General features: G+C 68.8%; 4 protein-coding genes across 13 annotated transcripts; 2 read left to right on the forward strand and 2 right to left on the reverse strand.

Annotated features, from left to right (window-relative positions):
* The first annotated feature begins 1,158 nt into the window (after positions 1 to 1,158).
* On the forward strand, positions 1,159 to 12,717 carry CARNS1 (carnosine synthase 1). Its single transcript, XM_040609586.1, has 11 exons — positions 1,159 to 1,525; positions 2,694 to 2,748; positions 3,489 to 3,507; positions 4,225 to 4,456; positions 5,038 to 5,127; positions 5,516 to 6,003; positions 6,477 to 6,657; positions 7,298 to 7,383; positions 8,155 to 8,386; positions 8,492 to 8,763; positions 8,982 to 12,717. Exons 3-11 carry the CDS (start codon positions 3,505 to 3,507, stop codon positions 10,206 to 10,208), a joined length of 2,811 nt encoding a protein of 936 aa, XP_040465520.1. The 5' UTR covers positions 1,159 to 1,525; positions 2,694 to 2,748; positions 3,489 to 3,504; the 3' UTR covers positions 10,209 to 12,717.
* Positions 12,718 to 12,799: 82 nt separating this feature from the next.
* Positions 12,800 to 16,879, forward strand: RPS6KB2 (ribosomal protein S6 kinase B2). Of its 9 annotated transcripts, none has more exons than XM_040609636.1 (15): positions 12,800 to 12,997; positions 13,834 to 13,868; positions 13,945 to 14,065; positions 14,167 to 14,235; positions 14,298 to 14,445; positions 14,525 to 14,582; positions 14,702 to 14,802; positions 14,880 to 14,970; positions 15,063 to 15,153; positions 15,290 to 15,397; positions 15,486 to 15,548; positions 15,634 to 15,711; positions 15,805 to 15,912; positions 15,998 to 16,110; positions 16,410 to 16,879. In XM_040609636.1, the coding sequence occupies exons 1-15, from the start codon at positions 12,926 to 12,928 to the stop codon at positions 16,576 to 16,578; spliced, it is 1,425 nt and encodes a 474-aa protein (XP_040465570.1). In that variant the 5' UTR covers positions 12,800 to 12,925; the 3' UTR covers positions 16,579 to 16,879. The 9 variants fall into 9 exon arrangements, with proteins under 9 accessions (XP_040465570.1, XP_040465574.1, XP_040465566.1 ...); XM_040609637.1 differs by lacking the exon at positions 12,800 to 12,997 and adding an exon at positions 13,267 to 13,639 and having other exon boundaries at positions 13,710 to 13,868; XM_040609640.1 differs by lacking the exon at positions 13,945 to 14,065 and having other exon boundaries at positions 12,934 to 12,997.
* Positions 16,880 to 17,073: 194 nt separating this feature from the next.
* LOC121095206 (protein tyrosine phosphatase receptor type C associated protein) lies at positions 17,074 to 18,872 on the reverse strand. Its single transcript, XM_040609702.1, has 2 exons — positions 18,757 to 18,872; positions 17,074 to 17,708 (listed from the first exon to the last, which is right to left on the reverse strand). Exons 1-2 carry the CDS (start codon positions 18,757 to 18,759, stop codon positions 17,139 to 17,141), a joined length of 573 nt encoding a protein of 190 aa, XP_040465636.1. The 5' UTR covers positions 18,760 to 18,872; the 3' UTR covers positions 17,074 to 17,138.
* A 502-nt stretch (positions 18,873 to 19,374) lies between these two features.
* On the reverse strand, positions 19,375 to 24,053 carry CORO1B (coronin 1B). 2 transcript variants are annotated; one of them, XM_040609647.1, is made up of 11 exons: positions 23,953 to 24,053; positions 22,665 to 22,867; positions 22,453 to 22,575; positions 22,238 to 22,367; positions 21,972 to 22,153; positions 21,665 to 21,784; positions 21,489 to 21,593; positions 21,271 to 21,416; positions 21,119 to 21,176; positions 20,313 to 20,609; positions 19,375 to 20,026 (listed from the first exon to the last, which is right to left on the reverse strand). In XM_040609647.1, exons 2-11 carry the CDS (start codon positions 22,863 to 22,865, stop codon positions 19,904 to 19,906), a joined length of 1,485 nt encoding a protein of 494 aa, XP_040465581.1. In that variant the 5' UTR covers positions 22,866 to 22,867; positions 23,953 to 24,053; the 3' UTR covers positions 19,375 to 19,903. The 2 variants fall into 2 exon arrangements, with proteins under 2 accessions (XP_040465581.1, XP_040465580.1); XM_040609646.1 differs by having other exon boundaries at positions 19,375 to 20,029.
* Positions 24,054 to 24,171: the final 118 nt, after the last annotated feature.

The following is a 24,171-nucleotide window of genomic DNA, read 5'->3' on the forward strand; positions in this document are numbered from 1 at the left end:
ATGGAGGGGACACATGGAGACAAGGAAGGGACACGGTGGGGAAAGGGGGGCATGGCAGGGACATGTGGGGACAGAGTGGGGCATGGAAGGGACACGGGGGACTCGGTGCCCAGCAGAGCCCAAGGGTTGCTCAGGCCCTGCCCCCCCTCTGCGGGGCCGTGGGGCCCTATTGGGAACAGCCCCGGGGCGTTGCCAGGAGGCTGTTGCCACCTCGATGTCCCCAGGGCCACCATGAAGCCAGGGCTCCCATGGGCACCCTGGCCTGCGTCCCTACCTGTTCCCCTGTCTGTCCCCTGCCTGCCCCCCCTGCCTGTCCCCTGTCCCCTGTCTGTTCCCCTGCCTGCCCTCCTGTCCCCTGCCTGCCCCCTGCCTGTCCCCCTGCCTGCAGCAGTCATTAATCAGTCCCCAAGATAGGGCCCAGATAAGCAGGCAGCAGGGACACCATGGGTGGCACCAACACTGCTACTACCTACACTGGGCTGGGCCATGCTGTGCCACACATGGCATGTGCTCTGCCAAGCCATGCTGCGCTGTTCCCTGTGCCATTCCCCACGTCCTGTGTGCCATGCCATGCCTTGCTGTGCCATTCCCTGCGTGCCATGCTGTGCTGTGCCGTGCCATGCCACTCCCTATGTGCCATGCCATGTCACTCCCTGCATGCTATGCCATGCCATGCCATGCTGTGCCATTCCCTGCGTGCCATGCTGTGCTGTGCCATTCCACTCCCTATGTGCCATGCCATGTCACTCCCTGCATGCTATGCCATGCCATGCCATGCTGAGCCATTCCCTGCGTGCCATGCTGTGCTGTGCCATTCCACTCCCTGTGTGCCATGCCATGTCACTCCCTGCATGCTATGCCATGCCATGCCATGCTGAGCCATTCCCTGCGTGCCATGCTGTGCTGTGCCGTGCCATGCCACTCCCTGTGTGCCATGCCATGTCACTCCCTGCGTGCTATGCCATGCCCTGCCATGCTGAGCCATTCCCTGCGTGCCATGCTGTGCTGTGCCATGCCACTCCCTGTGTGCCATGCCATGTCACTCCCTGCGTGCTATGCCATGCCCTGCCATGCTGAGCCATTCCCTGCGTGCCATGCCATGCTGTGCTGTGCCGTGCCATGCCATGCCACTCCCCGTGCGCCATGCTGTGCCATTCCCCGTGTGCCGTGCCACGCCGTGCCGAGCGGTCGGGAATAGCTCCGGGCGGGGGGGCACCGCCTGACCCCAGCCCTGACATTTCTGCTCGGCGGTGTCAGTTTTACAGCCGGCCCCGGGTGACCCCGCCGGGCTGGCCCTGGCCCCCGGTCCCCCCCGCTCCACACCCTGCGCCTCCGCGCCGGTTCCCCGGGGCCCCCCGGCCCCGCCCCGCCCCTCCCCGGGGCCGCCCCGCCCGGGCAGGAGCCGCCGCCGGCACCGGAGCGGGCAGAACCGCTGCGCGGGGCGCCACAGCACCGGGCAGAGCGACCGCCTCCGCCCCTGCCGCTGCCACCGCCACCGGCACCGCCACCGTCACTGTCACCGCCGGTGGGTGCTGAGCGGGAGCAGTGGGGTGCGGGCGGGGCGGGGGTGCGGGGTGTTTCGGGGGGGGAGGGCGCTGGAGCTGAAGGAGCGGTGCAGGGGCAGCGGGACCCGAGTGGGGACGGGGGTGTGCACAAGTGGGCATGCATGTGTGTGCGTGGGTGTGGGCATGGCTGTGTGCACACACGTGTGTATGTGTGTCTGCATGTATATGTGTGCATGTGTGCGCATGTGTGCATGCATGTGCATGTGTGCGTGTGTTTGTGCATGTGTGCATGCCTCTGTGTGTGTGTGCGTGTGTTTGTGTCTGTGTGTATGTGTGCACGCATGTGTGTGCGTGTGTGCACCTGTTTGTGTCTATGTGTTCATGCACGTGTGCGTGTGCATGTCAGTGCCTGTGTGCATGTGCACTTGTGTGGGTGAGTGTGCCTGAGTTTGCATGTGTGTGTGCACGTCTGCACGCCCATCTGTGCATGCCTGCCTGTGTACACATCTGAGTGTGTCTGTGTGCATGCATGCGTGTGTGTGTGCCCCCTTGTGTGTGTGCACACGTGTGTGCATGTGCAGGCGTGTGGGCCCTGCATGCCCCAGCCTGTGGGGCGGTTGTGGCCATGGGGGTGCCGGGGTGGGTGCGCAGGCGGTGGCGGTGCCGGGTGTAGCTGGGTGGCGGTGGGTGGCAGGCTGTGCAGGGCTCTGCGGCGTGGTGGCCGTGCTGGTGGCTCTGTGCCTGCCGGTGACGGTGACAGTGACGCCGTGGGCAGCTGGAGCTAAGCCGGGGGACGTGCGGCTTGGCAGCTCCACCGTGCTGGGGAGAGGGGGACGGGGGGGGGGGGGCTGTGCCCAGCCTGGCCAGCTTGGGGACAGGGACAGGGGGACAGGGACACGCTAGCAGCCTGAGCTGCTGCGGCAGTGTGCCCCCACGGCCTCCCTGCTGTCCCGGCTGTCCCTGGGGACGGGGACAAGGCCAGAGGCAGGGGTGCAAGCCTGGCTCAGGGCAGGGGTGCCAGTGCCCGGTGCCAGGTGCCCATGTCCCCCCGGCCGCAGAGGGGACAATGGGGCTCTGTGCCGCCTGCCATGCCCGCCACCTAATCCGGGGCACGGGGCCGGGGCTGGGCACCCTGGGGTGGCGCGGTGGGGTTTAAAGGCCAGAGCTGACCAGTGTCTCCTGTGCCAGGTGTCCCTGAGCCCTCGTCGCCTGTGCACTCTCAGGCCACGGCTCCCACTTCAAGGTACCGGGGCAAGCGCGGGGGACACAGCTGTCCCACCTTTGGGACCGCAGGGCCATCCCCCAGCTGGGGGTGGAGGGGGCACAGGGTCGTCCCCAGGCTGATGAGGGGAGTGTGGACCCACCGGGACCTCTGTGGCTGCCCCGTGTCTGGGTCTTGGGGGGTCCTTGTGCTGGCAGGCACTCACTGGCGGGCAGGGGACAGAGCCATGTGGCGCCTAACCCTGTCACCAGGTCCTGGCCACCCGATGGGGACCATCCCCCTGGCCCCTGGGGTCCTGGCCTGCCGTGAGGCTGGGCTGGGGGAGCCAGGGTGGGTGGCTGCTAGTGGGCTCCACTCAGTTCCGTGCCTCAGTTTCCCTCTGTGCTCAGGTCTGGTGGGTACCCCACGGGGAGCTCAGGCACCCCACGGCGTGGTGACCCCGGGTGCCTGGGTCCGCACCCCCAGGGCACCTTGGCACCCCAGGCAGGTGTTGTCCCCGGCTGTGCTGAGCTGGCATGGGATTACATTAATCCCTGTTTGGGCTCAGCTGGAGCTGCCAGGGTCACCGGGGCTGGCACCGAGGGGACAACCAGGGGTCACCAAGGCTGGCACCGAGGGGTGCCCCAGAAAGGGTGCCTGGCCCTGGTGGGTGATGCAGGAGGGGTGCCCCCGGGGGGGCTGGAGGTGGGGAGGGCTCCCTAGTGGCTGGGGGTGTCGGGTCCCGGGGAGTCCTACTGACTCTGCCCATCCGTCTCTTGCAGCCCCTCAGTCATCAGGATGGTGAGTGGCCCCTGGGTGGGGGAATCCGGGCAGAGGTGGGTGCCCCATCCCGGTGGGGCACAGCCCCGGTAAGCCCCGGTGGTGCCGAGCACTGCCATGGGGCAGCGGGCAGCGAGGCGCGCTGTGCCCACCCGCCGCGTGACCCCGTGGGGACAAGGGGACGCTTTGTCTGGGAGCTGGCAGCCCTGATGGCTGGCACTGCCCCGCCATCCCCAAGGCGGTGGCTCCATGCCCGGCACCCGCAGCCCCCCAGCACCCTGACACCCGCACCCACGTGTGGGCAGTGGCACCCTGTGCCCTTCTGCCCCGTGCCAGCCCCTTAGCCCCGTGGCTGCCCTGTGTCCCCATGGCAGCACCCTACCCCCCTGCCCACCCAGTGTCTGCTCAACGCCAGCCTCATGCCAGCCCCTTAGCCCCGTGCCAGCCTGTGGCAGCCCCATGCCAACCCATTAGCCCCCTACCAGCCCCATCGCCCCATGCCAGTCCTGTGCCAACCCATTAGCCCAGTGCCAGCCATTAAGCCTTGTGCCAGCCCCTTAGCCCCGTGCCAGCCTCATGCCAACCCCATGCCAGCCCTTTAGCCCCTTCCCAGTCCCATGCCACCCCCGTGCCAGCCTCTTAGCCCCTTCCCAGCCTTTTAGCCCTTTCCCAGCCCCATGCCAGCCCTTTCCCAGCCCCGTGCCAGCCCTGTGCCAGCCCCGTCGCTGCTCCCTGCAGCTCTCGGTGGAGCAGATGAGCGCGGAGCCAGCCCCGAGCCCAAAGGAGCAGGAGTGGGCCGGGCCGGAGGCACTGTGCCCAGGCTGGCTGGAGGACGAAGCCCCTGATGGAGAGATGCCCGAGGACAGCGGGGACCCCGACTGTGCCACCCATGCCTATGAGCTGCTCCAGAGCGCCCTGCTCCAGGAGGGGCTCCCCCACACGCTGGACTGCTCAGCAGAGCCCCGCACAGGTGGGGGGCACGGGGGGCAATAGGGAGGCTGGGGTGGGGGGCATAGGGCAAGGGAGGCTGGGGTGATGGGACTGGGATGGCAAAGGGGGCACAGTGCCAGGCTGGGGATACAGGGGTGGCAGGCACAAGGGTGGTGCTGGGGGCATGGTGCCAGGCTGGGGACACGGGGGTGGCAGGGACGGGGGTGGCAAGGGGGGCACGGTGCCAGGCTGGGAACACGGGTGGCAGGGACAAGGGTGGTGCTGGGGGCACGGTGCCAGGCTGGGGACACGGGGGTGGCAGGGACAAGGGTGGTGCTAAGGGCACGGTGCCAGGCTGGGGACACGGGGGTGGCAGGGACAAGGGTGGTGCTAAGGGCACGGTGCCAGGCTGGGGACACGGGTGGCAGGGACTGGGATGGTGAGGGAGACACGGTGCCAGGCGGGGGACATGGGGGTGGCAGGGACAAGGGTGGTGCTTGGGGCACGGTGCCAGGCGGGGGACACTGGGGTGACTGGGGGCTCATGCCTGAGCTGGTGTGCCAGGGACAGAATGACATAGGGTCCCCGTCCCAAGGCTGTTAACCCTTACCTCGCTGGCAGGATTTGGACCACTGGACATGACCGTTTGCATCCTGGGCTCCCCCACCGCCTTCCTGCCCATCCTGCTGGAGGGTGGCACCCGCTGCCCAGGTGGGTAGGGCCCCCTCTTCCCCACTCCATATGAGACACCCGTGAACCCACAGCAGGTGCTCCCCACATCCCACCTGGCTGCTCCAACCCCAGGCTGAGATCTTCCCCACACCCACCTGTGCCTGCATGACTGGGACTGGAAGGGAAACTGAGGCAGGGGATGAGAGTGGCACCAGCCCCCCCTGTGCCCCGCATCTGCAGCCCCATTAACCCCGGTACACACCAGTGTCAGCAGCAAATGCCACCCCAGGGTGCTGGGACAGCTGCAGCATCACACCCCCAGTGCTCCCTCAGTGGGTGGGTGCCCCCTTTGCCCCCTCCCCCCCCCCAGTGGTCTTTGGGCAGGGGACTGGGGACAGCCACTGCCCGTGCCCCTGCCTGCCCACAGGTGCCATGGTGCTGTGCCTGTCACCCACCTGGGCCAGCCGGGTGCCCTCGGAAACGTCCCCAGGCGCCTGGTCCCTGCTGCTCTCCCGGGGAATCTCCTTCAAGGAGGGGGGCCACAGCACCCTGGAGACCTTCACACCCCCCCGCCGGGCCAACTATGTGACAGGGACCTTTGCAACAGGGGGCTCTGATGGCGGCTGGGTGGGCGAGCTAGCCCGTGACCTTGACTGCCCCACGGGGGGCTCGGTCCCACTCACCCGCCGGCTCGAGGACCCGCTGGTCACCCGTTGGGTGCTGGCGGCCCGTGCTGGCCTGCCCGTGCCTCCCACCCTGGCCTTTGTCCTGGGGCCAGGGGGCCACCTGCCCACAGACCCAGTGGCCCCTGGGGTGAGGCTGGTGCGGCTGGAGGACCCCCAAGGCCAGGAGACCCTGGTGCAGGAGGAGGTGGGCACCTTCCTGGGGGGCACTGCCATGGAGCCCTACAGCCAGGTGGGCATGGGGGCACCCAGGGGCACGGGGGGCACCCAGGGGCACAGTGGAGGGGTGGGCAGGGACACCTGGGGCACGGCTGGGGTGGAGGGGTCAGGGTCATGGGCACAGTAGGGCATGTGGGGGCACTCATGGGGCACGGTGGGGGCACAAGGCTGGGGGGGCACCCAGGAGGCATTCAGGGGCACCTGTGAGTGACATGCCAGCAGGGTGACATAGGGTGACAACTGTTCCCAGGTGGTGGGGTGGCTGTTTGGGGTGGAGTGGGGTGGTGGGGTGGGGTGGTGCAGTGGTGCATGCAAGTGGTGGGGTGGCATGGGGTGGCATGTATAGCTGGTGGGGTGGCCGTGGTGTGGGATGACACGGGGTGGCATAGTGGTGCATGCAGGTGGTTGGGTGGCACAGGGTGGCACAGGGTGGCATGTGCAGCTGGTGGGGTGGCCATGGTGTGGGGTGACACAGGGTGTGTGCAGGTGCTGGTGCGGCTGGCAGGGTGGCGGTGGCGCGGGACGGGCGCCCACAGCACCCACGGGAAGGAGGAGGGGGCAGCGGTAGCACAGGCGGTGGGTGCCCGGCTCCGCAGGCTGCGGGAGGAGGACAGCGTCCTGCTGGAGGCCCTGGTGCCCACTGCCCGCCTGCCCATGCCCCCCCCACGTAAGGTCCCTGCCCTCGGGCGCCCACCACCCTGGGGTGGGAGGGAAGGGCCCCCCAGGCTCCCTGCAGCTGTGCTGGCCATGTGTCTATCCCCTGGGATGGGTGGGTGGGTGGCCACTGCAGCACCCATAACCTTGGGCTCCTTGGACAGGGTATGAAGGTGGCCACCCTGGACCCGCGGGTCACCTGGGAGGGGGAGGAAGGTCACCCTGGACCCCCACAGTCCCCTGGGTTGGAGGTGGGGAGGAAGGTGGCCACCCTGGACCCCTGGGGTGCCCTGGGACAGGGGGAAAGTTGGCCACCATGGACCCCTGGGGTCTCTTGGGGTGGGGGGGGGAAAGGTCACCCTGGACCCCCAGGGTCCCCTGAGGTAGGGGTGGGAGGACAGTGGCCACCCTGGATCCCCGGGGTGCCCCAGGGCAGGGCAGGGTGGTGGGGTGACCCCCTTTGACTCCCTACAGCCCCATGGGGCTGGGGGTGACAGTGACCATGCTGAGCCCCGCTGTCCATTGGAGTCGGGGTTGGCCAGGGCCACCACTGCGGTGCCACGCAGGGCCCCAGAAGCCCACGGGGTAGGGGGGTCGGGCAGGGACCCTTGTCCCCGGCGGCGGTCGTGCCTGCCCTGTCCCTCGCCCCCCAGGCAGCCCAGCCCCGCGGCTGCCCGTGGCTCTGCGCATCTGCACCCTCGTCTGCAGGTCCTGGGGGGACCGGCCCCAGCTCTGCCAGGTACAGCTGGGCCCCCGCGGGTGGGTGGGCAGGGTGGCCATGGCTGTGGGCAGCCCACCCATGGGTGGGGCATGGCCCTGGGTCCTGCCAGGCTATGTGGTGGTGGCACGTGTCCCCAGGCTATGGTGGCTGTCCATGTCCCCATGCCCAGGTGGCCCTATGTATCCCCATGCGTTGTGTGGCTATCCATGTCCCCATGCCCAGGTGGCCCTGCATGTCCCCTTGCCCTGTGTGGCTGCCCTTGTCCCCATGCCCAGGTCGCCCTGCGTGTTCCCAGGCTATGGTGGCTGTCCATGTCCCCATGCCTTGTGTGGCTATCCCTGTCCCCATGCCTAGGTGGCCCTGCATGTCCCCATGCCCTGTGTCGCTGTCCCTGTCCCCTGGCGTTAGCTAATGTCCCTAGGCTATGGCATGCCCTGTCCCAGTGCCATGCGTGGCTGTCCATGTCCCCATGCCCTGGATTAGTCTGTCCCTGTGGCCTGGGTTAGTGCATGTCCCCATGCCCTGGTGGCAGCCTGTTCCCCCAGGCTATGGGGTGCTAGCTGATGTCCCCATGCCCTGATGGCAGCCCCTGTCCCCAGTCTACGGGGCGGCAGTCCATGTCCCCAGGTGATGGGGTGGTAGACGGTGTTCCCCTGCCCTGGTGGCAGCTTGTTTTCCCAGGCGATGGTGTGGCAGCCGGTGTCCCCAGGCAACTGGGTGGCAGCTCGCGTCCCCAGGCAACAGGGTGGCAGCATGTTTCCCCATGCCTGCACTGGCATGTCCCCGCAGGTGGCATGCGGCGTGGGGCGCGCGGAGGCACCGGTGCGGCACGGGGCAGCACTGCCCCAGGGCCTGGACTCCAGCCTGCAGCAGTGGGGGGTGGTGGCCCCCAGCCAGCGGCAGGCCCTGGCCACACGGCTGCGGGGGGCCGCCGAGGCCGCCATGGCCGCCCTCCTGGCCGCCGAGGCCGAGCTGAGCCCCCAGCAGCATGGCGGCACCCGCGCCCGCACCGACCTCCTAGGTGAGCATGGGGGGGGGGGGGGGAGACGACAGCAAGGGTCCCTGGGGGCACCCTGTGATGGTGGTGCTGCCCCTGTGGTGCTGAGCACTGTGTCCCCATCCCCAGGTGTGGACTTCTTGCTGGCGTGCGTGGATGGCACCCTGGAGCTGGTGGCCCTGTCCACCAACAGCCAGCGGTGCCTGGAGACCTGCCTGCTGGCCGAGGCCATGGGGCGCGCTGTGGGGGAGCCGCCTGGTGACCTGCCCCGGCTGCTGGCCGAGGCCCTGCTGCACCGGGCGCAGTGTCACCTGGTCGAGGGCAAGGACATCCTGCTCATCGGGGCCGGCGGCGTCAGCAAGAGCTTCGTCTGGGACGCAGCCCGTGACTATGGCCTGAGGGTGAGGGATTGCTGGCTGCTGGGCACTGCCATCAGTAGGTTTCAGAGTGAACGTCAGGTGCCATCCCGCACGCAGCAGTCACATCATAGCTCAGCCCATGCCTCACGTGGTGTCTCGGCTGCTGGGAGTCAGTGGGGAGGGTGGCACGGCTGTGGTGTCAGGGGTGGGTGTCCCCCTCCTGCCCTGCCAACCGCAGTGACGCCTCTCTGGGGATGCAGATCCACCTGGTGGAGTCGGACCCGGAGCACTTTGCAGCAGGGCTGGTGCAGACCTTCCTGCCCTACGACAGCCGGGAGCACCGGCGGGATGAGGAGCACGCGGAGCGGGTGATGGAGCTGGTGCAGGCGCGGGGGCTGCGGCCCCACGCCTGCCTCTCCTACTGGGACGACTGCGTGGTACTGGCGGCACTGGTGTGCCAGCGCCTGGGGCTACGCGGCCCCACGCCTGCTGCCGTCCGCGTGGCCAAGCAGAAGAGCCGGACACACCAGCACCTGCAGCGGTGCCGCCGGGGCCGCCCGCCACCCGCCACCTTCGCCGTGCCCTGCTGCAGGCTGCAGAGCCACGGGGACGTGGAACGGGCGGCCAGTGCCATGCCCTTCCCCGCCGTGGCCAAACTGGAGTTTGGGGCGGGCGGCGTGGGCGTTCGGCTAGTGGAGAGCGCGGGGCAGTGCCACGCACATGCCGCCCGGCTCTGGCGTGACCTGCGGGATGACGCTGATCACCCAGGCATCGGGCTGGGCTGGGGCAACGCCATGCTACTGATGGAGTACGTGCCGGGCACTGAGCACGACGTCGACTTGGTGATCTTCGAGGGGCGGCTGCTGGGCGCTTGGGTGTCCGACAATGGCCCCACGCGCCTGCCCGCCTTCCTGGAGACAGCCGCCTGCCTGCCCTCCTGCCTGCCCGCCGACCGGCAGGCACAGCTGGTGCGGGCAGCCCTGCAGTGCTGCCTGGCCTGCGGGCTGCGCGACGGCGTCTTCAACGTGGAGCTGAAACTGGCTCCCGGGGGTCCCCGCCTGCTGGAGATCAACCCCCGCATGGGGGGCTTCTACCTACGCGACTGGATCCGGGAGGTCTATGGCCCCGACCTGCTGCTGGCGGCTGTGCTGGTGGCGCTGGGGCTGCCGCCGGTGCTGCCCGCTCGCCCCGCGCCCCGTGCCCACCTGGCCGGCGTGATGTGCCTGGGCTCGGAGCACGGGCCGGCCCTGGGGGGTGGGGGGGGGCTGGAGGCCCTGCGGGCACTGCAGAGCCGTGGGCTCGTCCGCCTCAACCGCCTCTTCGAGGAGACGGCGGGGGCCGGCGAGTACGAGGAGCCCTGCCTGAGTGTCGCCTGCAGCGGTGCGACACGGGCAGAAGCCTGCCTGCGCCTGCTGGGGCTCTGCCAGGCGCTGGGCATCGACTCGCCCCGCTACCCTGTCGAGCATTTCCTATCCCACTTCAAATAGCCCCGGGCAGGCAGCGGGGCCAGCGGGGGCGTGGGGGGCAGGGGCACTGACCTGCTGCCCTGGCACCCCCTCCCGTAGCCCTGCCGCCCCGGTCCCTGCCATGTCCCCAGCACCCCATTCCCCGGCACCCGGTCCCCTGGCAGTGCCCTGGATCCCAGTCCCCTGCCCGGACACCCCAGCCCTAGGCATCCTCCCACTGCCCTGGCACCCCAGTCCCAGACACCCCATCCCATGGTACCCCCCTGCTCCCTCTGGATCCCAGTCCCCTGCCCTGACACCCCAGCCACTGGCATCCCCCTCCATCCTGACACTCCCTCCCCTGCCATCCTCCCGCTGCCCTGGCACCCCAGCCCCTAGCACCTCCGACACCCTGTTCCCTGGCACCCCCCTGCTCCCCTGGATCCCAGTCCTCTTCCCTGGCACCCCAGCCCCTGGCATGTCCCCCCCTCCTGCCACCCTAGCATCCCATCCCCTGGCATCCAGCTCCATCCTGGCATCCCATCCCTTGGCATCTTCCCTACTGCCCTGGCATCCCCCCCATCACCCTGACACCGCATGCCCTGGCACCCCTCTGCTCTGCCAACCCAGCACCCAGCAACCCATTTCCTGGCACCCCCCTGCCCTGGCACCCCATCCCCTGGCACTGCTCCATTACCCATTTCTTACTCCCCAACAGCCCCCCACTCCCCTGGCACCCCACCCCCTGGTCCCTCCACACTCCCCATCCCTGGTCTCCCCATCTCCCCTGCCCTGGCACCCCATCTCCTGGCACCCCCAAGCTGAGGGTCCCCTGGCCCACAGCTGGGGGGTCCAGTGCCCCTCCCATGACAGGGGACATGCAGGGGGACACTGACCCCCGGCCCTCCCTGTGCCATCCTCAGGGCAGGGGGTGAGGGCAGCCCCCCCAGAGCACCCAGGCCACCCCACCAGAGCAGTAGGTGCAGCCTGGGGTGTGCTGGCACCCACCAGCATGAGGAGACCTTACAATAATAAACCAGCATGGGGAGACCCCACAGTAACAAACCAGCACAGGGAGACCCTACAATAACAAATCAGCGTGGCAGGGACACCCTACAAGTACACGCCTTGAAGGGGAGACCCCACAGTAACAAACTGGCGTGGGGAGACCCCACAATAACAGCCCTGTACAATGAGCTCTACAATAACAGAGCAGCCCCAGGGACCTGATGCAATGCAGGACGGGGTACAGGCGGCCCAGCTGGGTGCCCCAGCACAGTGCAGGGACACACCAGGTCAGCACCCTGCCCCGACCACCCCGGGGACCCACCGCACCAGGCAGCCTCAGCAGGGCCTGGCAGAACCGGGACCCTCAGCACACACCCCTGTGTGCCCCTGAGAGTGAGGGCAGCGCTGCCACAGTGCAGGACAGCACCGAGCCCGACAGCGACAGTCAGCCCCTGCAGTGCCTGAGAGCCTACAGTAACACACCGTATAGTGCCCGAGGCCCTACAGTAACACACCGTATAGTGCCCGAGACCCTACAGTAACAGACCCTATAGTGGCCGAGACACTACAATAACACACAGCCCCTATAGCGCCTGAGACCCTACAAGAACACGCAGCTCCTATAGCGCCTGAGACCCTACAGTAACATCCCCTATAGCGCCTGAGATGCTACAGTAACACACCGTATAGTGCCTGAGACCCTACATGAACATGCAGCCCCTATAGCGCCTGAGACGCTACAGTAACACACCGTATAGTGCCTGAGACCCTACATGAACATGCAGCCCCTATAGCACCTGAGATGCTACAGTAACACACCATATAGTGCCTGAGACCCTACATGAACATGCAGCCCCTATAGCGCCTGAGACCCTACAGTAACATCCCCTATAGTGCCTGAGATGCTACAGTAACAATCTATAGTGCCTGAGACCCTACACGAACACGCAGCTCCTATAGCGCCTGAGACCCTACAGAAACATCCCCTATAGCGCCTGAGATGCTACAGTAACACAATCTATAGTGCCTGAGACCCTACATGAACATGCAGCCCCTATAGCGCCTGAGACCCTACAATAACATCCCCTATAGTGCCTGAGATGCTACAGCAACAATCTATAGTGCCTGAGACCCTACAAGAACACGCAGCTCCTATAGCGCCTGAGACCCTACAGTAACAGACCCTATAGTGCCTGAGATGCTACAGTAACACACTCTATAGTGCCTGAGACCCTACACGAACATGCAGCCCCTATAGCGCCTGAGACCCTACAGTAACACGCAGCCCCTATAGCGGCCGTGACCTTCAGTAACACGCAGCCCCACAGCAACACGCAGCCGTGCCGGCCCCGCCAGCCCCCCCCCGTGCCCTAGAAGCCCGCGGGGGCCCCGAGTGGGGCGGGGGGGATGCCGGGGGGGGTGTCTCCGTCTCTCCCCGGGGCGCCCCTCCCCTCTCAGCCGTCGTCACGGCGTCGCCGATGAGGTCACAGTGACGCAAAGGGGCCGGGCCGCCCGGGACCCCCAGTAAAGGCTGTGAGCGGCCGGCCTGGCTCTGTCGTTGTCCCTGCGCGATCCCCGCACTGCGCCGCCCCGGGACCCCGCTTCGTTCCCCCGCTTCCCGCGGGACTACAGCTCCCGGCGTGCCCCGCGGCGGGGATGCCCGGGTCCCCCCGGTGACGCGCGGTGGGGCGGGGCCGGCGGGGCGGGGCGGGGCGGGGCGGGGCCCGCCGGGGTCCCGGTACGGCGCCGTCATGGCGGGGGTGTTCGACATCGACTTGGAGACCGAGGAGGGCAGCGACGGGGACGAGCCCGAGCTGGGCGCCGTGAGCCGCCACCGGGGCGGGCACCGGGGGGGGGAGCACCGGCACCGGGGAGGAGGGGGCAGCGGCGCGGGGGGTGGGGGAGCAGGGACCGGGCAGGAGGGCGGGGGCAGCGGGACCCAAGGGGAGGTGAGCGGCAGCGGGACGCGGGGGGGGACTGGGGAGCACCGGGGACAGCGCGGGGATGCACCGGGGCCCGCTCGGGGCCGGGGGCGGCTGAGGGCGGGGGGACAGGGGCAGGGACCCGGGGCCGGCTGGTGGCGGGGCCGGGCCGCAGCCGGGCCGGCCGGGGGGCGGCTGGGGGTGTCTGCCGGGCAGCGGGAGCGGGGCGCTTCCGCGGGGCAGCGCCCGGCCTCAGCCCAAAAACATCCGGCTGGGCCGGGCACGGCACCCCGCCCGCTCTGCCCGCTGCCCGGCACCCCCTGTGGGGTCCCAGCCCGCCGCGGGGTCCCTGCCCGCCACCGTGCCCTGGGGTCCCTGCCCGCCACCGTGCCCTGGGGTCCCTGCCTGCCATCCTGCCCTGGGGTCCCTGCTTGCCACCCTGCCCTGGGGTCCCTGCCTGCCATGGGCGCCTTGCCTGCCATCCTGCCGTGGGATCTCTGCCTGCCATGGGCACCCTGCTTGCTGTCCTGTCACGGGCCCCTGCCATCCTGCCGTGGGTCCCCTGCCATCCTGCCGTGGGTCCCCTGCCATCCTGCCGTGGGTCCCCTGCCATCCTGCCGTGGGTCCCCTGCCATCCTGCCGTGCGTCCCCTGCATGTTGTGGGCTCTCTGCCTGCTGTTGGCCCCCTGCCCACCCTGGTCCCATGCCTGCCACTGATGGTGGATTCCCTCCCACAGGAGATGGAGCTGGAGCCCCGGGGGAATGGCCTGGAGTAAGTGGGGGCAGGCAGGGGGACGGGCAGGGGGGCAGGCAGGGGGTCAATCCCCTCTCACCCTGTCTCCCCACAGGCCAGTGGGGCACTACGAGGAGATTGAGATCTCGGAGAGCAGTGTCAACAACGGCCCCGAGCACATCGGGCCCCACTGCTTCGAGCTGCTCCGCGTCCTGGGCAAGGGTGGCTACGGCAAGGTGGGGGGCACAGCAGGTGGGGGGGCTGGAGGGGCTCGAGCGGGGAGTGAATCCGTCACTGCCTGACAGCATCCCCAACCTCCTGCCCTGCATCCTTCCAGGTGTTCCAGGTCCGCAAAGTGCAGGGCACCAACACGGGGAAGATCTTCGCCATGAAGGTCCTGAAGAAGGTAGCGCCGCCCCAGCCCCCCCGGCCCCCCTGGGGAGCCCCCGCTCACCGCCTCCCCCCCAGGCCAAGATCGCCTGCAACGCCAAGGACACGGCGCACACCCGGGCTGAGAGGAACATCCTGGAGGCCGTCAAACACCCCTTCATCGTTGACCTCATCTATGCCTTCCAGACGGGTGGCAAGCTCTACCTCATCCTGGAGTGCCTCAGCGGTAAGGGGGGGCCCGTGGGGGGGTTGTCTTGGGGGACCAGGGGGGCTCAGGGGGTCCCGCTTGACCTGGCTTTTTGCAGGTGGAGAGCTCTTCATGCAGCTGGAGCGGGAGGGCATCTTCCTGGAGGACACTGCCTGGTAGGAATGTGGTGAGGGGGAGGCTGTGGGATGGGGGGGGGGGAGCGCGCTGTGGGATGAAGCGGGGTGGGCGGGCTGGGACCACAGTGTTGCTCACAGCCCCCCCCCCCCCCCCTCAGTTTCTACCTGAGCGAGATCACGCTGGCGCTGGGCCACCTGCACTCCCACGGCATCATCTACCGCGACCTTAAGCCAGAGAACATCATGCTCAACAGCCAAGGTGGGTTTTGTGTGGGTTGGGGGACATGGGGGGGCTGTCTCTGGGGCTGGTGCTGACCCCACCACCACCTCCCTCAGGCCACATCAAGCTGACGGACTTCGGGCTGTGCAAGGAGTCGATCCATGACGGGGCTGTCACCCACACCTTCTGCGGCACCATCGAGTACATGTGAGGCGGGTGCAGCGCCAGGGTGGTGGTGTGGGAATCTGGCCCACCCCTCTGCTCAGGGAATCCCCCCACACACTCCCTGCACCCCCCAGGGCCCCCGAGATCCTGGTGCGCAGCGGGCACAACCGGGCGGTGGACTGGTGGAGCCTGGGCGCCCTGATGTACGACATGCTCACAGGATCGGCAAGTCCCACTCCTGCTCTTTCCTCCCTGGGGGGCGGTGCGGATAGCTGGGGAGTGGGTTCCAGGGGTGGGTGAGGGGTCCCCATTGCCATGATGCCGAACCTTCCTCACCACCTGGCCTCCTCGCCTCTCACAGCCCCCCTTCACCGCCGAGAACCGCAAGAAGACCATCGACAAGATCCTCAAGGGCAAGCTGGTGCTGCCGCCGTACCTGACGCCCGATGCACGGGACCTGCTCAAGAAGGTACCCCCTGCCCCCCCCAGCTTGTTTACGTAGGTCCTACCATAATCCACCCCCTCCGTGCTCCTCTCCATCCCCTTTTCCCTTACAGTTCCTCAAGAGGAACCCCAACCAGCGGGTTGGTGGGGGGCCAGGTGATGCCGCCGATGTACAGGTACAGGCAGGGGTGGGCAGCGGGGTGGGTGCCCGGCAGACACCCCCCCACTCCTGCCTGACACCCCCGCCCCTGCTGCACGCAGAAGCAGCCCTTCTTCCGCCACATCAACTGGGAGGACCTGCTGGCACGCAGGCTGGACCCCCCCTTCAAACCCTGCTTGGTATGGCAGTGGCTGGGGGGGGGGGGGCAGGCAGGACGGGCTGGGCAGGTGCTGGGGGGGCCCTGCAGGAGCACCCACCACCTGCCCCCGCAGCAGTCGGAGGAGGATGTCAGCCAGTTCGACACCCGCTTCACCCGCCAGACGCCTGTAGACAGCCCAGATGATGCCGCCATCAGTGAGAGTGCCAACCAGGCCTTCCTGGTAGGGGGCGGGGGGGCCACGCCACCTGTGAGGGGTACCCAGCACCCCCCCCCTGACACCCCCCCTGACACCCCCCTACCTGCAGGGCTTCACCTACGTGGCCCCCTCAGTGCTGGAGAGCATCAAGGAGGGGTTCTCCTTCCAGCCCAAGGTGCGCTCCCCCCGCCGCCTCAACAGCAGCCCCCGCACCCCTGTCAGGTACCCGGGGGGCATGGGGGGGGCTGGGGGGGCAGCAGTGGGTTGGAGGTGGGAGTGCTTTGGGATGGGGGAATCAGGGTGGGTACCAAGGGGGGAAGAGGGGCTGGGGCATTCAAGCTGGGGGGATGTTGCTGGGGGGCAGGGGGGGGCAGGGAGGATGGAGGGGGCTTGATGCCCCTGGCACATGCCGGGGTGGGGAAGCACACCAGCCGCCCCCCCTGCCCTTCCTCTGTGGTGAGCAGCGGTGTGCTGGGGGTAGGAGGTGCCCCCCTCACCCCCCATGTGCCCCCCTCCCCCAGCCCGGTCAAGTTCTCCCCCTTCGAGGCATTCAAGCCGGGGACGACAGGGGAGCTGATGGAGCTGGGGCCCAGCCTGCCCCCCCCGCCCGAGGGCACGGCCCCGCTGCCCATCAAGACCTCCGTGGGTGCCAAGAAGCAGAAGGGGGGGCGGGGGCGGGTGCCCAGGTAGCGGTGGGGGTGTGTGTGGGGGCACGACCTGGGGGAAGACACCGGGTGCCAATGGCGGAGGGGCCTGGTGCCCCCCATGGGGTGTGTGTGGGGGGGGGCCCACGATGCTGTTTGTGCTCTGGGTGCTGTGGGCACGGCCCTCCCCTGGCACGGCCTGCCTGCTGCCTGGCAGGATCGGGTTCGGGGGAGCAGGACCCCCACGGTGTGGCGGCAGGGACCCCTTGGGGTGTGGCCCTGGGGTGCAGCCCCCCCGGCGGCGGGCTGGTTGCTGGATGTGTGCTAATTAAAAGACTTGATGAGGCCGTGGTGGTCCTGTGCTGAGGGGGGGGGGGTCCCTGGGGGGAATCGGGTCCCTGCCAGGGTGGGGTGCAAGCTCCACCCCTGCCACACCCTTCCCTTGCCCCCACCCACTTCCCCGCAAGCCACGCCCCCCCAATGGGCAGCCACAGACCGGCAGCGCCACTGTTTTATTGACAGGTGCCGCAGAGGGTGCAGCCAATGGGGAGGCAGTGCTGGGGGTGGGCGGGCAGCGGGCGGGGGTCCCTGTGGGCAGGGCGGGGGTCACAGGGCGGTGAGGTGGGGCCGCGTGTCCCCCCAGGCCGCTGTCCCCGAGAAGGCGTGGAGGTCACTGAGCAGGGCCTCGGCGCTGCCCCCCGCCCCCTGCCCCCTGCCTGGGGGGCTCTCCCCGGCCTGCACGGTCGCCTCGGCCTCCTCATCCTCGTCACCGTCACGTGCCTTCTGCTCATCCTCATCCTCTCTCCGCTCCTCCGCCAGCTGCTGCTCCTGGTTCCACGGCATCAGCTCTTCCTCCTCCTCATTGCGGGGGGCCGCCGCTGCCACCCGGTCCCCGTGGCAAGGCTGGGCCGCGGTGTCACCTTGTCCCCGCAGCCGGTGCCAGCGTCCCCGCAGCAGCGCCAGCGCCCGGCGGCCCAGGGGCCGGGGGTGGTAGTGGCCAGCCGAGAGCCGGCAGAGGTGGTGCCAGGCCACGGCCAGCCCCACCACCAGGCAGAGCAGGAGCCCCAGCAGGGCCCCCACTGCCCGGTCGCTGCGGTTCCCCGCCGGCTCCTCCGCCGCCGCCAGCCCGGCCAGCGCCAGCAGCACCGGTGCTGGTGGGTGCCACCGCGCTCCAGCCTGCGGGTGAGGGCAGCGGGGTCACCGCCCTGTGTCTGGTGCCCGGCCGGCTCCTTCCCAGGCCTGGCGTCCCGGGAAATGGGGTAGGGCTGGGGCGAAGGGCAGCGGGCCCTGGGGCTGTGCCCCACGCTGGCGCTGCGTGCCGGGCCGGTGGCCAGCCGGCGCGGTGGCCCCATGACGGGAAGCTGCGGTTGGCAGATGCTGAAGCACCTGCAGCTGCTGAGGGAGAGGAGCTGGGTCCTGCCGCCCCCGCCTTGCACAGGGCCCCCTGCACGGCTGCGCGGCCCCAGAGCACCCATCGCCCTCTCCCACAGCACCCACCCCCCACCGTGGCTCCAGGGCCCCCACAGCCCTGCACCTACAGCCTCTGCCCCGGCCCCAAGTCCCCAACCTGCCCCCCAACCCCACCATGCTACCCTGACCCCCCAACCTGCCCCCCCAAAACCCCACCATGCTACCCTGACCCCCCAACCTGCCCCCCCAAAACCCCACCATGCTACCCTGACCCCCCAACCTGCCCCCCCAAAACCCCACCATGCTACCCTGACCCCAACAACCTGCCCCCAACATTACCCTCATGCCCTTAACCTGCCCCCCAACCCTACCATGCTGCTCTGCCCCCCCCAAACCCCACCACACTGCCCTGACCTCCCCCAAACCCCACCACACTACCCTGATCCCCCAAACCTGCCCAGTGGACTCACTGTGCTGCCCTCAGCCCCTCCCAGACCTACCCCTCTGCCCCCCCACACCGCCAGGCCCCACTGCCCCCCGGCTCAGTCCTGGTGTGGTAAGGGGCTCTGCCCCAGGGACCCACCTCTGCTCTGCCCCCCCCCTCCCCCCATCAGCCCCTAGGAGAGCACCAGCCAGGGGCAGCCAAATTTGAATGAAGCACAACCACACACACAGGGATTCAGCGGGGGAAACGGAGGCTGGAGAAGGGCCTGCCCCCCCCCCCCAAACTCACTCCCAGTTGGGGCAATACCCCCACCCCAGTCCCCCCAGTTGCCAGGCATCCCACCTCCCCTCCCGCTTTCGGGGTGCTCACCATCAGCGGGTGCTGCCGGCGCGGGTCCTGATGCCACGGGTGAGATCTGTGCCGGGGGGCCCCCCTGGCGCTTCCTGCCCCCGCACAGCGGATGTATCAGGGCAGGGGAGGCGAGATGCTGGCCCCCCCCCCCCCCCCCCGCCTACCCAAAATGCACCCTGCGCTCCAGCACACCAGGGTGGCTGCTAGCCCTGGGGACCTGCTCTGACCCCCCAGCTCCCCACCCTGGGGGCACCAGTGTCCCTGTACCTCCCTGGGATCACCAATCCCCCCTGCTGTGCCCAGCATTCTGGGGGCACCAACCCCCTGCTGCCCCCCCCCCCCCCCGCGCAGGGTGATAGGACACAGGCCGATGGGGGTCCCCTGCCCCACGGCACAGCGGGTGCAGCACTGCTCTGGGGGGAAAGCTGTGCCCCCACGTCCCCCCGTTTCCTGCTCAAGGCAGGCGAGCTCGTGCCCATGACTGCTGCACCTTCCTGTCCCCCCCTCAACCCCCCCCAGCGCAGCCCCTGCAGCCTTCAGAGCTCCCTGGCCCTACAATGAACCCCCCAACCCCACAGCAAACCCCCCATAGCGCTCCAGCCTGCCTCTGCCCCAGCCCCCAGCCTCATCCAGCACTTTTTCTTATAAAGTCCTTTATTTGGAGTGAAAATATAGTTTCTGACCCTGCACTGTAAGGAGGAGGGGGGGACACAGCACGAGGGGGAGGGTGAAGAAGCCCCCAGATTATAGGGGGGACGATATTCCACAGTTGGGGGGCAGATTGTGCCCTGGCCCCACAGGAAGGGGAGAAGACCCCACGCTGCCCGGGGATGGGGGGTGCAGGGGGTAATGTTTGATCCCAGGAGCAGCCCCCAGCCTGAGGATGTGGGGCGGGGAGGGGGGGAGCAGAGAGTGGTCCATGATTTGGGGGGAGCAGCACCCAGTAAGGCAATGGGGGTGAGGGGGGAGCTGCCAGGGGGGCGGCCAGCCCTCCGACGGGAGAAGAACCCAGCAGCGGTGGGGTGGGAGGGGCACCCCAGGGGGTTAGAGGGTTTGGGGGACCCCAGGGCGCAGGCATGGTCCCTGCCAGGGGGCCGGGGGGTGGGGGAAGGTCCCCAGCTGCAGCCCCTGGGGGTGGTGGTCCCTGAGGGCGGTCGGTTGGTCCCTAGACGTGGCCGTTCTCGAGGCGGCTGAGCTGCTCCTCCAGGCGGGCGATGCGCTGGCCCTGCTCCGCCACCAGTGCCCGCAGCGCCGCCACCTCCTGCAGCACCTCCTCCAGCCGCCCGCCGCCCTGCACACCCAGTCAGCCACGCCCGGGGCCACACCCACGCAGATAACCCCACCCACTGCCCCAACCCCACCCACCAACCCACCCTGACCACACCCATGCAGAAAATCCCACCCACTGCCCCATCCCACCCACACTGACCCCACCCACCACCCAACCTTAGTCCCACCCACCGCCCATCAAGACCCCATCCATTTCCCCAGCATGGCTACATCCAGAGACCCCACCCACTCCGTAGCCCCACCCACTCCGTAGCCCCACCCCTCTGTGTCCCCCCCAGACATACCGTGGGCGCAGTGGGGATGGTGCCCAGGGCCGGGGGGGCGCTGAGGCGGGCGGGGGCAGGCGCAGCGGGGGGCGTGCTGGGCGGCGTGGTGGAGCCGGAGGCAGTAGCAGGGGGGCGGCTCTCGTGGAGGAGGGTGCGGCGGTTGACCTTGAGGTCCCGCTGCTTGCTGGGGACATAGGCCTGGCGCAGGGACACCAGCACCGGCCCCGCCGTCCGGCCTGCCACCCACTCCTCCGCCTCCATCGCTGCCTCGGGGCCCGCCGTGTCGGGGTACAGGTCGTCCTGGAACAGGTCCGACTGCGGCCCCCCCCAGCATCAATCAGAGGGGGCGACAGGACCCTGCTGGGGACACTCACCCAGCCCCCATGGGGACCCCCACACCCAGGCACTGTGTTCTTACCCAGCGACCCCACACAGCCCCCATGCAGACCCCCACTCAGCCCCACGTTCTGGCCAGGAACCCCACACAGCACCCACTGGGACCCCCGCCCAGCCTGACTGGGGACCCCCCAAACCCAGACACAGCGTTCTACCCAGGGACCCCACCCAGCCACACCGGGACCCCCACCCAGGCACTGTGTTCTGCCTAGGGACCCCCACCAGCATGACTGGGGACTCTCACTGAGCCATTATGGCCTGCCCAGGGACCCCTATCAGTGCTCTTGGGGACATCCCACCCAGCCCCCATAGGGACCCCCACCCAGGGACACCCACCAGCCCCCACATCCTGCCCAGGGACCCCTACAGTGCTGTGTGCCCCACGGTGGTGCACCCCACCACCACGCACCCCCCAAGTTGCCACAGACCTTCCTTGGCACCGTCATGATGATGGGCTCACACTTGCGCTCATGCAGCTTGTAGAACCTGCCAGCAGCAGGGGGGACACAGAGGGGTTCAGGGGGGCTGTGGGAGGGAAATGGGGGCCCCGGGGCTTGTCCTCCCGTGTCCCCACACCCACCTGGCGATCTCACACTTGTTGACATCCAGCCCACGCTTGGGCATCCAGCCCATGCCCCGCTGCGGCTCCTTGCTGGTGAAGGTGTTCAGGAAGTGGATGTAGGGCGGCTCCTCCGTGATCTCAAAGTACCGGATGCTCGAGTCGCCCTGGGGACATGGCATTAGCGGGGGTCTGGGGTGAGGGGGGGGGGGGCGTGGACGAGGTGGGGGACACCGTACTTTGCCGCAGACGTAGACCACGTTGGTGTCGGGGTCATAGAATGGCAGCAGAGCCCCGTTGCTGGAGTCCAGCTCCTGCAGCCCCATGGGCTCCTCCAGGTTCTCCTGTGGGGCAGCGTGTCAGCACCGTGGGGCACCCTGACCTGGTCCCATGGGACCCCCGGCGCCCTCCTCACCATGTCCCACAGCGCCAGCTGCCGCTCGCTCATGCGGCTGAAGCCGGTGGTGAAGATCTTGCCGTCAGCCAAGAAGATGGCCCGCATGGGCCGAGCACCCTCATGCGCCCGCTCCTTTTCCTGGGGATGGGATAGGGGGGTCAGCAGTGCCATCCCACCGTCCCAGGGGACAGGGGCACCCAAGGGACATGGGACAGTGGGGAGCACCGGGGGACAAGGGCAGGGCTGGGGGGGTCTCCCACCAAAGACCAGGGCAAGATGGCACTCTGGGGACACAGGCAGGGCGACAGGTCCCCCAGGGACTCACGGCCACCACGGTGCCGCGGCGGGGGTCGATGACACGGACGCTCTTGTCCTTGCAGGCGGTGCAGAAGCGGGCACCGTCGCGGCTCCAGCTGACGCTGTAGATGAGGTCGGGGTGCATCCCCTCCAGGCGGTACAACTCCTCCGCTGTGCCCACGTTCCAGATCAGCACCACGTTGTCACAGCCTGGGAGAGAGAAGGTGGGTCACCTCGGCCACGTGTGTCCCCCCAGCAAACCTCCCCCTCCCCACTGCCGTGGCCCCCCGGTACCTGCACTGAGCAGGACGTTGCGGGCAGTGGGGTGCCAGGTGATGATGCCCACGCGCTTCGAGTGCCCCTCCAGCACCACCACCGGCTCCGTCAGGGGCTGGCTGAGCCCATTCTCGGGGATCTGCCAGACCTGCCAGGGCAGAGGGGGCAGTGGGCAAAGGTGGGGGCCCCTCCCCGTGCCCTCCGCCCTCCCCAGCCCTCCGCCACCCCCTCACCATGACGGTGCAGTCCTCTGAGCCGCTGGCGATGACATGGTCATTGTGGGGACACCAGTCGATGTCAAGGACGGGGCCCGTGTGCCCGCACACCGTGGGGTATGACTTGTCAATGCGCCCAGTCTGGGGACAAAGGGACATGGGGTGGGAGGGGGTCACTCACCAGTGCAGACCCTCTCCCCACACCAGCACCCCGGTATTGCCGCCGGCACCTTGTGCAGGGGCAGGACAAGGAAGGCGCCGCCACCACTGGCCTCCACGATGATGGCAACGAACGAAGGGTTGACAGCGCAGAAGGTGCTGTCCCAAGTGACACGGGAGACACGGATGTCATCGTAGCACTGCTCCGTCTTCACCGGCTGCCCGAAAACGTGCCGGAACTTGCTCTGCCGCACCACCTTCCGAAACGACATGGCTGGGGCGCACCCCGTGCTGCGGTCAGCACCGGGCTCCGGGCACACCGTGGGCACCCCAAAATGTGGGGCAAAGCCAGGGCCCAGCCAGGGACCGGGGAGGTGGCTCGAGGCGCCCAGCCCTGGGGCAAGAGGGTGTCCCCACTAAGGATGATGGAATGCTGGTGGGAGGAGCTTGTCCCTGTCCCCATCCTTGTCACCTGCCCCGGGTAAAGGGTAGCTCGGCCCCTTCCGGCAGTGCGAAGCCAGGGCTGCCCTGTGCCCGCCAGGCAAACAAACCCTGCCCTGCCCTGCCCCGCCCCATGGCGGGGGGCTCAGGGGGCATCCTGGGGACAGGGGCTTGGAGCAGGACAGGGAGTGTCCCTCCTGCTGTGGGGACAGGGGTGGCCCCTCCAGAGATGGAGATAGGGACAAGGCTGTGCCCCTGGGTACAGGGATGGGAACAGAAAGGACAGGCATGGCACTGCCGGGTCAGGGGAGCAGAACAGGGATGGGGACAGGGACAAGGACAGAGATGGGGACAGGGATAGTACTGCTGGGTGAGGGACAGGGATGGGGACAGGGAAAAGGACAGGGATGGGGACTGGGATGGTACTGCTGGGTGAGGGACAGGGATGGGGACGAGGACAAGGACAGGGATGGTCCTGCTGGGTAAGGCACAGGGATGGGAACACAGACAAGGACAGCGACGGGAACAGGGGTGGCCCTGCTGGGTAGGGGACAGGGACTGGGGTGGCCCTGCTGGGTGAGGGAGAGGGATGGGGACAGGGACACGGGTGGCCCTGCTGGGTCAGGTGACAGAGATGGGGACAGGGATGGGAACAGGGACAAGGACAGGGCTGGGGACAGGGCTGGCCCTGCTGGGTGAGGCGACAGGAACAAGGCCAGGGGTGGGCTCAGGGAAGGAGGATGGGGACCCGGGGGACAGGGATGGGGGCGGGGACGGTCGCTCCAGGTCCGGGTCCGGGTCCGGGTCGGTGCCCCCCGGCCGGGCCCGGGGGCTGCCCCACCCCCGCGGCACCGGGAGCCGCCGTGCCCGGGGAGGGGCTGTGCCGGGGGCCCGGGCCGAGGCCAGGCCCACACTCACCGCGGGCCGGGGCCGGGCCGGGCCGGTGGGAGCGGGCAGCGGCGCGCGGGACCGGCGGCGGCGTGGGCGGGGCCGGAAGTGACTGATCGCCCCGCCCCGCGCATGCGCCTCAGGGGGCGGGGCGGGATTGGGACCGGGGGGGCGGCCACGGCACCGGGGTCGGCGGGACCTTGGGGGGCAGGGGGGCATCGGGTCGGGCGGGGGCTCCCCGTGGGGCAG

The sequence above is a fragment of the Falco naumanni genome, chromosome 10, assembly GCF_017639655.2.
Source record: "Falco naumanni isolate bFalNau1 chromosome 10, bFalNau1.pat, whole genome shotgun sequence".
NCBI classification, from domain to species: Eukaryota; Metazoa; Chordata; class Aves; order Falconiformes; family Falconidae; genus Falco; species Falco naumanni.